Consider the following 12,588-nt stretch of genomic DNA (forward strand, 5'->3'; position numbering starts at 1 on the left):
AGATTCCCATATTTCAGCCATTACGTCTCTCTAGAAGCTGCTTAAACAATGTTAATAAAGAGGATGGGTTCAAATTAAATGACCCCCCCCACACACACACACACACACACACTCATTAAATTACAGTTTTGATCACATATTCCTCTTCTTTTGTACTGTCTTGCACTATACTGTGCCGTGCATGACACTGCTTCTCTCTCTATCCACTGTCCTACAATTGTACTGATGTTGGTCCGACTCCTTAGTTCTTATATCAACCAAAAACGCACCATGTTTTATCACTTTGATGTATTCACAACACTGGTCACGCTGATGATGTGCATGTGTACTGTAGCTCAGAGAGGAAGCGGTGCTTGCTCTGGTTCAGTTGACATGGTGTCACAGTCAAAGTGCCAGCCGATCGGTGAGCGAGCAGCGACGTTGGCATTTAATGAGTTTGCCTCTAGTCAGAGCTCAGTGGCTAGTATTACGAGTCCACGTCGTTACAGTGAGCCTTTAACAAGCCACCCTGTCGTATTCCATCGCAGTCTGCTCGGAGGGAGATATCTAATTAGGGACGGAAAATAACCAGTCAGATTACCAGCTGAACACCAGTCAGCCTATAGTCAGTCATTGAAAGCCAGTCACCAGGACCCCAGGCTCTCCCGTTAAAGCTTAGTCAAGCCTAATGAACGCAGCCTCGATACTAACCGACAGCCTCACAATTGCAATTAGTGGACAATTAGTGAGAGAGAGGACAGCAAAAGAACAGGCAGTGAATAGCAGGGCAGGAATGTCATGTAAGGACTGCAAGGAATTGTTACTTTTGGTGGATGTGACCCTGTCTATGCCTGTAATGTCTCTGCTAGCTAGAAAGTGATCACTTGGTTGGTGCTGTAGCCAATGCCAGTGTCATTACAAAGTGGTCACACCACAGTGATCAGCAGTCAACATAGTCTGTGGCCCCAAGGCTCTATTGGTCGGGCATTTTTCCTGGACGCCTCAACACTTGCTGACAGGCGTTCCCGCAGGATGCCTAACGAGGGTGGGTTAATTGTTGTTCTCAGGCCAAAGCCATGCCTTGTGCAGGCAGTTGGCGTTGTCAGATACATACTGTAAACACAGGACCAGGGTTAGTAAGAAACTACGTAACTGAGTTGAAGCATTTTATTTTCAGACTGTAAGAATATGCAACAATGTTAGGCTATTTTTTGTTTATTAACTCTTTGACTGCCAGAGTATTTTCATAAAGTACTCCCCCAGTGCCAGCAATTTTCGTGTTTTTTTATTTTTATATTTTGAATTTTTCTCATGAAAATAATTTAAGGACACATAATATAAAGACCCAGCACAAATCCGCCACTAGAGTGCAGCACATGACAGCTTGATCATGTCGTTGGGTCTCTCTCACCCTACTTGATAGATTAGACAAGGAAAAACATGAAAACGGATGTGACGTCACCCAGATTGTTTTGATCAGCGAAAATTACGTTGTGATACACGACGGCGATGACTGATCGTCACCCAGACCATAGATTATAGAAGAGAAGCTGTCCGTTTGTCCGTTATACCGTGTGAAAACCCGTTTATTTACCTATTTTGGACGAAAATGACTGGGGAAAAAAATCAAAAACCGGAAACGGAATCCAGGCCATGAAACCGGATGCAGATGTCCGTGAAGTAAGTGGAACTCGAGAATAACATTGAATATTAAGCAGCATAGCGCAATCAGAGATTAAACAATGAACGCGCGTCCAGCGCGTCGAGCGCGTCGACGGCCAACTGGACAAAGTAGCACTTGACGCGTTATCCAGGAGACCTCCCCAAATGTGGACAAAAGTACAGTACACGTTTTCTATACGTTTTCTGATTACTGCCAGTCCAGGGATTAGTTAGTTTAGGAAGCATGAGCATTCTGAGTTAACTCAGGTTCCCTAAGGGATTTATTGAATACCTTCTCACAAACTGAATCCATGCTTTATATATATATATATATATATGTTTTTGCTTTATGAGACAGCTGTTGCAAATGGGAAATAATGACTTGTTAACAAGCATAAAATGAAACCTCAGGAAGGCATTGCACTGCAGTGACATTGTAGGCGTTTTCACGCTTGTTTTTAATTTCTTTATCGGAGGCTCACTGCCTGAATAAATGATTTACTTACCAGGTGAGTGCTCTCTCTGTGTCTCGATATATCTATCTCTCCATCTCAGTTTTCCCTTTGGACAGCTTTGTTTCATATAGGCTGAATCAACGTGCATATTATAGTAATGTGATTACCCATCTGTGAACGTAGAAGAATTGGTTGTTGGACTATTTCTGTCTCAGTTTTATTGAGGGATAGTTTAATACCTTTTGTGCTGCTGTTATGTGGTTTGTCTCCAGTGAGCAACCACACAGGTACGCGTGTAATTCAGACCGCCTAAGTGAAATTGCTGGTAGATTCGTTGGAAGGGGAGTTGTAATTAAGTGATGTGAACTTTTAAACTGAGCCGATGCTGTTCTTCCTGGCAGCCGTGAAATTGAACTTATTGGAACTCACAGAGGAGCCTATGCAATTAGTGTCAGGAAAAGGTTTTATGATAAACATGTTCATGTGGGAACTCTCATCACATGTAAGAATGGGAGGGAACAGCAGGTGATCTCTCTCTCTCTCTCTCTCTCTATCTCTCTCTATCTCTCACACGCATGCACATACACATGTACACACACACACACAACACACAGAAGTCATAGTGGACGCTTATCGGATAAACAATACCCATAGCAGCTTGCCTGCCTCAAATGGAGGGACGGAAAGAAAAAAAGAAACGGAGAGAGGAATAAAATGATGAAGAGAAAGAGAGTTCGAGAGACATAGAGATGTGAAGGAATGCACACTATATTGGATGCAATGTTATCTGCTATACTGTATTAAGTCTAACTGTCTCTGAAGGCTGCTGAATTTATATACAACATCTAACATTCAGTCTCAACAAGAGGCTCCATAAAATAATATCATTGGGTAGTGCTGGTGTTGAGAGTGAGACCCAAGGCCTGTCAGCTACGTACCAGTGTGCCCCAGAATACTTATTTTCTCACAATGTGGCATAATTATCAGATCGAAGCTCAATGTATTGGATCTATTTTTTAAAGTAATTTGACTGTTTGCCATACTGAAAACATATTTTACTCAAAGGTCCTATGCTAGCTATAGTTTATGCTTTAGCTGAAAAGCAATGTTACAGAAAGATTTACAGTATATGACTTACTGGACCCTATTAAGCGAGTCTTAATTGCCATCACGTCTTATTACTTAACTTAATATGGGTGCGGTAACCTGCGCACTGCGCCAAGGCGCTACATGGTGAAACGGCCCTGAATTAGTCATGGGTGTGTTTGGGTGTTACTTTAATCAAACCAATCAGAGTATTGGCTGCCATTCCCTTAAGATCAGTGCAAGACGCAGTGCTATTTTCCGTGAGTTAAAGGAGAATTTTGGACTAAAGTTTTCTTACCTTTTCTATGACGTTATGATATCTTAGGATGAATGGTACAGTAGAACATTTTCATAACTCCACCCCTGAGCCGCCAGAGCTTAAAAGGTGCGCGGATAGGCCTTAGGTTAGATCACATATTTTAATAGCTTTTTTTTTTTTTTTTTTTTTTGAGATCTGACGTTCATAGTGACAGAACACTGTCCCAAAAAAAAAAAAAAAGAAAACCAGAAGTCTCGCTAGACGAGATTGAAATCTCGAGATTTCAATCTCGTCTAGCGAGACTTCTGTTTTTTTTTAGTTTTTTTTTTTAGTTGCATAGTGTTCTGTCACTATGAACGTCAGATCTCACAAAAAAACAAACAAAAAAAAGCTATTAAAATATGTGATCTAACCTAAGGCCTATCCGCACACCTTTTAAGCTGTGGCGGCTCAGGGGTGGAGTTATGAAATTTTTCTACTGTACCATTCATCCTAAGATATCATAACGTCATAGAAAAGGTAAGAAAACTTTAGTCCAAAATTCTCCTTTAAGCGTGAGACCAAAAGAGAAACCACATTGAAAGGAGAAATGTCCAAGTGCATGCATGGCCATCACAATAACTGTAGCCTCTGTCTAATTATGGGACTGTCTCATGTTCAAAACACATTGATATCTCTTGACAAACCAACCAACAAATATGTACATTCTCAGTTGCCTATTATTAAAGCATCTCCCCCTATCTCAGCGCTACAAGTGGACACACATCGGTATGTTTCACACATTTGCTCAATGCTCTGCTGCCCAAAATATCTATATAGTATATATCTGATACACCAAATGAAAATAGACACTTAAGAGATTATAGAGAACTTTGAATTATAACAATCGCTTCAGAATTGACCGAGTATGGTCGAGTCAAACTGCTGGTGTCCTTACAACCAAACTTTTTGCGCCAAGACCGATCCTGACCACGTCTTAGTGCTATGCGGTGAGTCTTTTTAAGTCACGGTGCAAAATAGCAGATACTGCATAGCGCCCTTAATTAACATATGAACACTCCCCCTTGCTTAAATATGCTGGCAAGTCTTTAGCCTTGAGGTTTTGCGTTCAGCGCGACTCGCAAAATAGGGATTGTGCATAATATGGTGGCGTTATGACTCAATTACCGCATAAGATGTGGAAATAAGACACATTTAATAGGGCCCACTGTCTGCACAGGTTCTCCTTTAACCAGATATGCCCTTACAGTATATGAAGGACAGTGTTGTGAGACATACACTTGCATACTGGACGGACACTCACACACACACACACACACACACACACACACACACACACACACACACACACACACACACACACACACACACACACACACACACACACACACACACACACACACACACACACACACACACACAAGCACACACAAGCACACACAGGCAGGCTCCCTGCTGTCTGTCCACATGTTAAATGATGACTGTTGAATCCCCCTCCATCCACAGCCCATTGTCTGGCTGACAAAGAGGCTCTCCCGACCACTCAATAGGAGCCACACTCAAAAAACGATTACATCTCTCTGGAAGAACATGATTGTTTAGACACACAACCTCATGTTCTATCAATTAGTCTCGATGCTGTCCATGTCACAATGCTCCGTGGCTTCTCTGGGTTTGTGTGTGTGTGTGTGTGTGTGTGTGTGTGTGTGTGTGTGTGTGTGTGTGTGTGTGTGTGTGTGTGTGTGTGTGTGTGTGTGTGTGTGTGTGTGTGTGTGTGTGTGTGTGTGTGTGTGTGTGTGTGTGTGTGTGTGTGTGTGTGTGTGTGTGTGAGAGAGAGAGAGAGTGAGAATGTCTGCATATTGTATGTTCGCAGGCGCATGCACACACCTCCGTCACCAACTGAGATTTGCTCTCAGACCTCCAGCACTGTAGCCCTGATACATTTAATAGAATATTGACTCCCCGCTGACGTCTCCACTGTGTTTGCACCTTCATAAATATGTCGGCATTTGACATTGATGTCAATGGGGGGGAAAAAGAAACGGGGCCTTGATTTAGAATGCCATCCCTAAACGGAAAATGAGTGCAATCAAAAATACAGGCCAGGCTCCAAATGAGAAGTCGAACTACAGCCACTACTCTGCACATCATTTTATCATCACAAGTACACAACACTCCCAAGGAAACTTTCACATGCCAGCGGGTTTACTAATGCAAAATCTATGATGTTATACTAATATGACTCCTAGCAAGTGTTTGTAAACAGTTTGTGTGGGTCTCTGGTTTGTCTTGCTCTTTTTTCTTTTGAAAGTATTTTAACTCTGTTTTTAAAAAAGTGCTATACAAATAAAGATCATTAGGGGTCTCAAAGGACTGAAACCCTATTGTTTTTTGCTTATTTTCTACTTCTGGCACAGTTTTACAAATTGGTAAATGGTAGAGACATGACATTTTTCAACAATGACTGGAAGTCGTGTGCATTACATGTACAACACGTATGACCCTGATCAGCCCGATGGGGGTGCTATAATTAAAGGTCAAGATTGAAATCCTTCTCCTCCTGACTCCTGTCCCTTGAATCTGATTAACATCAAACCTGCTACAGACATCCATCTAACCTCACTCTACAAATTTGCTTCAAGAACAACTGAAGTCCATATCACTAGATTTTCCACCATTTTGAATTCTTTGAAGACATAATTATTTCCAGCATGAAAACTGAATATATACATTGTAGACACCAATGTGTGTGCACTTTTGTGTTTACGTACATGTGCACACGTGAATATACAACAACATAAAACACACCATTTTGGGCTTTTGTATTGTCTAACTACTTTTATATGTCCATTACTCTCTTTTTTAGACAATCTGTTGATAGATTACCAGTTTACCTTCAGTCTGCTGCAGGAAGACGACCACTACTACACTGCTATCAACTTCATGGCTACACCTGAACAGGTAACGCACGTACACATGCACACATGCACACATTTTAATTTCTTTATTTGGATTTTCAGTTTAAGACAGAAATCATGTCAAAATACAAATATATCAGTCAAAAAAATGCAATGCAAGATCATGATCAGTTGTCTATATACACTAAACACAAGCAGACCATACAATTATAGGTATAGACAGTGTCTTTTCCATATAAAGTGACTGCCAATAATGGCAGACACAGAACAATATTTTATTGAATTAATCATTTTGCCCTTCTTTTAGCCAGTACAACATTTTTCTGTCCTCGCACACACATCTTATGGGCATACTGCCATATATCAAAGCAATTATTTTACAATTGTACCCACATGCAGAGATGGCATGTGCAATTGTTTTGTATTTCAGTATTTTACAGCTGTAGCTAAAATGAAAACAGTCTTGGTGGTTTCATTAATCATGATCACATCTGGAGTATTAGGGGAGCTCTCAACCACATCACTAAATGTATTGTTATATTGAGATAAGGCAAACCAGTCAATTTTAACAACTGTGTTAATACGGTAATGTACTTGCTGTCCACTCACACACACACACGCACGCGCACGCGCACACGCACACGCACACGCACACGCACACACACACACATACACACCCCACCTCTTCCTCTCTCGGTTTTCCCTTTGGACAACTTTGTTTCATATAGGCTTTATCAACTTGCTTATTATAGTAATGCGATTACCCATCTGTGAAGTTAGAAAAAATGCCGTTTGTCTCCCACACGCATGCATGAACATATGCACACACAATCTGAAAATCATTAGCACTGTGAATTTCCATCACTCCACAAAGCTTTGCTGAAATGAATGACTTCCTGAGTCACACTGCGACTTTGACCAATAGTATGCAAAAACCTCACTTAAGGGAGAACCTTTTGTGGATGTGCAATCATTCTTGATGGTCTGTGTGGTCAACTGAAGCAATACAATTCTATGTCCAATGCTGTCCTTTGACCGCATTGGACATAAAATTGGACATTTTTATGTCCTTTGAACGAGTCTCTTGTTTTTACAGGCCAATAAGAACCTTGATATGTCCATCAATGCCTCCAACAACTTCAATCTGAACATCACATGGTCCCTCAGTTCCACAGGTAGGTGGACATAAATCAAGTTAACACGCACACACGCACGCGCACACACACACACACACACACACACACACACACACACAGACACACACACACACACACACACACACACACACACACACACACACACACACACACAAATAATGTTCTGAGCTTGTAGAACAGCTATTTTTGAAATAATGTAGATTTGTTTTGTTGTTAAGTGGTTAAGTAGGTGGTTAAGTGGTGTAGTGGTTTAGTCAGTTAAGTGGTTAATATTATAGCCACTGCTCTAGTATTAAAAAGCTACACTGCTTTGGCTTTAGAATGCTTCATTATTATATAAGACTACATTTCCTACCACCCACAGGGAGGAAACTAATGGAATAAGGGAGGTAGGAAATGTAGCAGAAGGAAGGTCGTAGGAGAGAGAGAACGAAGTAAGGAGGGAGGGAGCGAAAGAAGAAAAAATAATTTGATCACTTTAATACAGAAGTTGATTAAAGAAATTGTCAATAGTGAGAGAAAGTAAGAAAATGCAGAAAACCACTTATGCTATGGTTTGTACTGCTAACAATGTAAAACAGTAATAAAACTAAATTTAGATCACTACGCTCTTTTTATGATCAGGTTACACTCACTGTAGTCACACGGCAAATGATGTCTCGAATGTCCCTTTAAATTGGTCTGATGCATTCTTTTTAGACTTTATCTAGCACAAGTTTCAGACAGTCAGCTGTTCCAGCTAGCTGGCTGCATCTCATGACAAATTAAGTAGCTTTCAATTTGTAGCCAACTTGTCCTTAAGCTTAATGGTCAGAAACACTTGCTTCTTGACTCCAGGGGTTTCCCTCCCCTTGATGAATATGCATTGGAAGCTTCTTTTTTTTGTGTTAAATCTGGCATTCAGGCGTTTTGAAAGTGTTATTTTGCTGTGATTTCAATTAAGATAAAAGCCCTCTGCTTTCACAGCCAGGGTGTCTTGGGGCTCTGAGCCTCTTCAGTTTGGCGCCATTTGGGAATGCATTCAAATTGTGTGTGTGTGTGTGTGTGTGTGTGTGTGTGTGTGTGTGTGTGTGTGTGTGTGTGTGTGTGTGTGTGTGTGTGTGTGTGTGTGTGTGTGTGTGTGTGTGTGTGTGTGTGTGTGTGTGTGTGTGTGTGTGTGTGTGAGTGTGTGTGCATGTGCATGTGTGTGCGTGTGTGAGTGAGAGATTGCCTGCGTGCAGGCCATTACATTGCGTTTTATGGCCCTGTTAATGCGGGAAGTGGTGGTGCTTTATTCAAAATATCAGTCCATTAATATATAATGATAATTCTTTGAAGGATAATGAATTTAGAGTGTTTCAGAATAATAATGAAAAAAATAAAAACATTATGACAACTGTTAAAAGCAGGCTCTGCACTGTAATTTGCCTGCTTCATCTGAAAGGCAAACCAGTTTGCGTCTTACTGCATTCAGCAGACAATTATCACGTCACACAGAGAAATAAAGCTCTCTTCATTTGTCTTCACAATTCAATTCAAGTCGCAGAATATGCCTTTTAGTGAGAGACACTGACAACTGCTTATATTATGAGCAGTTGTCATTGTTTCTCATTAAAACCTCCTATCACCATTAAACAGTTTGACCGGTAGACTGAGAGAACGAGCCCAATCGATGGTCTTGAAGGGCGGATCCAAACCCAGCCGCCCGGATTCGTGCGGGGCTTCCTATTGCTTCACCAATCTATGTCCCCGCCTCCCCTCCACCCTCCCCCCCCCCCCCCGGCCTGTGCACGGAGCACGCTGACGTCACCAAATTTAGAGCGACGCCCCTCTGCACTCTGATTGGTTAGGAGATAACAAGGTCCTAAGACCATCGTTCCTGCATGGCTCTCCCAGGCTTTTTTTCTTTTGTAACAAAAAAAAAAGCATGGGTTTCCGAGGCTATTTGAGTAAAAGGGGAGAATTGTAACCAGGGAGTAAATAATGGTTAGTTGAGATAGTAAAACCTTGAATGTTTCCACTTACAATTACAGGTCAATTTCTACGCTTTGAGAGTAAAAGTTAGGGAGAAACACAGAAAGGTTGGTAGATCAGTAGGTCGGTTTACCATTTAAAACCGGGAAAGCATCTGAAAGCACCATTTTAGATTTGAGCTAAAAAGCATTATTTTATACTTGGGATATTCAAAAATAGCAGATCTACAAGCTCATAGTGTGTCACCTCGTGTCGTGCTATGAGCTTGTATCCGCTATTTTTGAAAAATCGTGAAAATGTGTGCAAATCTTTGAATATATATATATATATATTTTTTTTAAAGCAATTTTATTTAACTCAAATCTTTGCTTTTGGGGGTCCCTGGCACAAAACATTTTCAGATGTGGGTCGGCGGACAAATACAGTTGTTTGAGAACCACTGATACAGCAACAAACGTTTTTCAGAAAACAGTTTTTTTTGTAGAATCGGGTCCTCAGATCTAAATGGGTTAACAGTTCAGTCAGTTAGGTGGCTGTACTGTAGGTAATACCACATGTTTATTCAAGGACTATTCTATTCCGTCTATTTCGATACATTTCTAGTACATCCTGACACTAACCACTGTGTCTCCATCTTGTGAACCGCAGCGGGAACCATCTCCGGCGAGGAGCTTCCCATCGTGGCAAGGACCAACATCAAGGAGCACAGAGACAGCTTCTCGTGCGAGAAGTTCAACTTCAGACTCCACCACAACATCACCTTCTACGTGTACGTGTCTAACTTCAGCTGGCCCATCAAGATCCAGGTAAGCGTTCTGCTCAACGTCCAGAATGTGAGGAAACAGTGCTCAGTGGTTAGCACTGTTGCCTCCCTCACAGCAAGAAGGCTGTGTTCAGAGTGCTGCAGGCAAATCCCATTTGTTTCTCCCGTCGGATGTTTTGGACTGACTGTCCACATAGTTATTTGCTAGTGATCAGATTTGATTTGTGTATGCAGACATCATTGACCTACAGTATCTGCATCGGTTTCTGCGATAATGATGTAATGACATAGGTGTTAGTAATGCTTAACAACTTAAAACTCGTATGGTTGAGCGAAGTCCCTCAGGGCTCTATACTAGTGTATTTTCTGTTTGCTGTTATTGTGAGGAAAGGAAAGGAATATGGCCATAACATTGGACTTGAGCAGCCAGTCTGAAAATACAGTAGGGGTTCAAACCTTTCTGTGTTGAGTTTGCACGTTCTCCTCGTGTTCACATATAGGCTTTCTCTGGATGCTCCGGTTTCCACACACACACACACACACACACACACACACACACACACACACACACACACACACACACACACACACACACACACACACACACACACACACACTAAAAAGACATTCATGTTCATGATGAATGGCCTGTTGGCCCTGGAGCTCTGCTCAATGGCTCCCTACTGCTCCTAATAGTCAGGATGTGTTAAATGGACAAATTCCATGTATTTGCAGAAATGTACTTGGCATATAAATAAAGTCTTGTGACATAACAAACAAAGCGCACTAATTGCAGATTTAGATTTTTTTTCAACCCTTTAAACTCATTGACTGGGGTCCCACAGGGGTCTATACTTGGTCCCCTCCTCTTTTCCCTCTACAGTCTACACCAGAGGTCTTCAACAGGGGGTCCGGGACCCCTAGGGGGTCCTCAGAGTTACTACAGGGGGTCCGCCAAATCTTTGTGTGATAGGATTTTTTTCTTTTACCTTAACCACTTGAACCCTAGCATCCCTTTTCTGAGGAGAACTTTAGCCAAAAATAGCCGATCTACAAGCTCACAACGCCTCGCAGCGCGAGGCGTTGTGAGCTTGTAGATCGGCTATTTTTGGAAAAGAGCTATAGGTGTAGAGGGAAAAAAGAGCAGCAAAAGTTTATCTGAAGCACAATTTTATACAATATAGAGGGGGTCCCTGCTTCATCTCTCTCTCAGCTAGAGGGTCCTTGGCCTGAAAACGTTGAAGACCCCTGGTCTACACCATCTCTTTGCCCAAAATAGCCAATCGGCTATTTTCACTGAATGTTTTGAAAATCTATTTTGACTTGCCCAGAACAGGGACGCAAGGGGCGCAAGGGTGTTGATTGTCTCATACTGTACATAGCTGGTGACAACATTGTGCCAGTGTATATAACGTCACAATCTCTCTTTTTCTCCTCCATCGTACTGCAAAGAAAGCATGTACAAAAAATGAGCATCAACTAATTTGAACCTGACATACAGTATGAACAAAAAGTAATACATCCGCTTTCCTACTCAGCAAAACCCTTTTCTTATAAGGGACCAGTTAAACTAACACTGGGGATTTTATTACTGGAAAAACTGACTGAAACACACATTGGAACATCCAGCAGGACATTTAGGATCTGATGCATGCAATGCTAGCAAAGTATTATATTATATAAATGTGCTATGTGGAGGTCACTAGCATGATTTGTCATTGTACTTCTATTGCCTTTCCGCACACACCAACAATATTGATGTGTGTTGAATGAAAATAGATGTAATACTATTGTTGTAAATGACTTCATTTGGCTCAGTTGTTGTGCCATCTGTCTAGAAATTAATGAACACACCATACAGGTCTAATTAGGAAGCCTTTGTTGGTTGTAGATTTATTATAGGTTATGAGTTTTTTGTACAGATTAGATTTGATTCAATTACTTTTCAATTGTTCCCTTACAAGCTGCTAGAGGGTACTGCAAGCTTCATAGCAAATCCAACTGGTCATGCATGCACACGCACACGCACACGCACACGCACACACACACACACACACACACACACACACACACACACACACACACAAGTAAGGCACGTGCCTTACCTCCAATACACTGTGCCTTCCCTCCGCCAGACAGCTTTTTGTGTATTTACTATGAATATCGCCCCCTATACTTAAGGCTGACAAACAACGTAGTACGCATCCATTCTCTCTCTACGTCCTGCGTGTCTGGAGGATGTTGAGTCTTTTGAGCCAATGTGTATTCTCAGAGTCCCTTTCACACTCGAGTGTGAAATGTGTCTGCCTGTGTCCCTTATTCACAGAACCGGTTTTCTACGTCATGAAATAAGCAC

The 12,588-nt window shown here is 41.6% G+C and overlaps 1 protein-coding gene across 1 annotated transcript in view; it reads left to right on the plus strand.

Annotated features, from left to right (window-relative positions):
- LOC308099846 (attractin-like protein 1) overlaps nt 1-12,588 on the plus strand; it is a 404,123-nt gene that overhangs the window by 237,443 nt on the left and 154,092 nt on the right. The window contains exons 23-25 of the mRNA XM_080448665.1: nt 6,308-6,402; nt 7,456-7,534; nt 10,118-10,275. Of these exons, the coding sequence (XP_080304791.1) occupies nt 6,308-6,402; nt 7,456-7,534; nt 10,118-10,275 (332 nt within the window). The remainder of the gene's footprint in view (nt 1-6,307; nt 6,403-7,455; nt 7,535-10,117; nt 10,276-12,588) is intronic.

Source organism: Gymnoscopelus braueri, assembly GCF_963280865.1.
Source record: "Gymnoscopelus braueri genome assembly, chromosome: 14".
Taxonomy (NCBI): Eukaryota; Metazoa; Chordata; class Actinopteri; order Myctophiformes; family Myctophidae; genus Gymnoscopelus; species Gymnoscopelus braueri.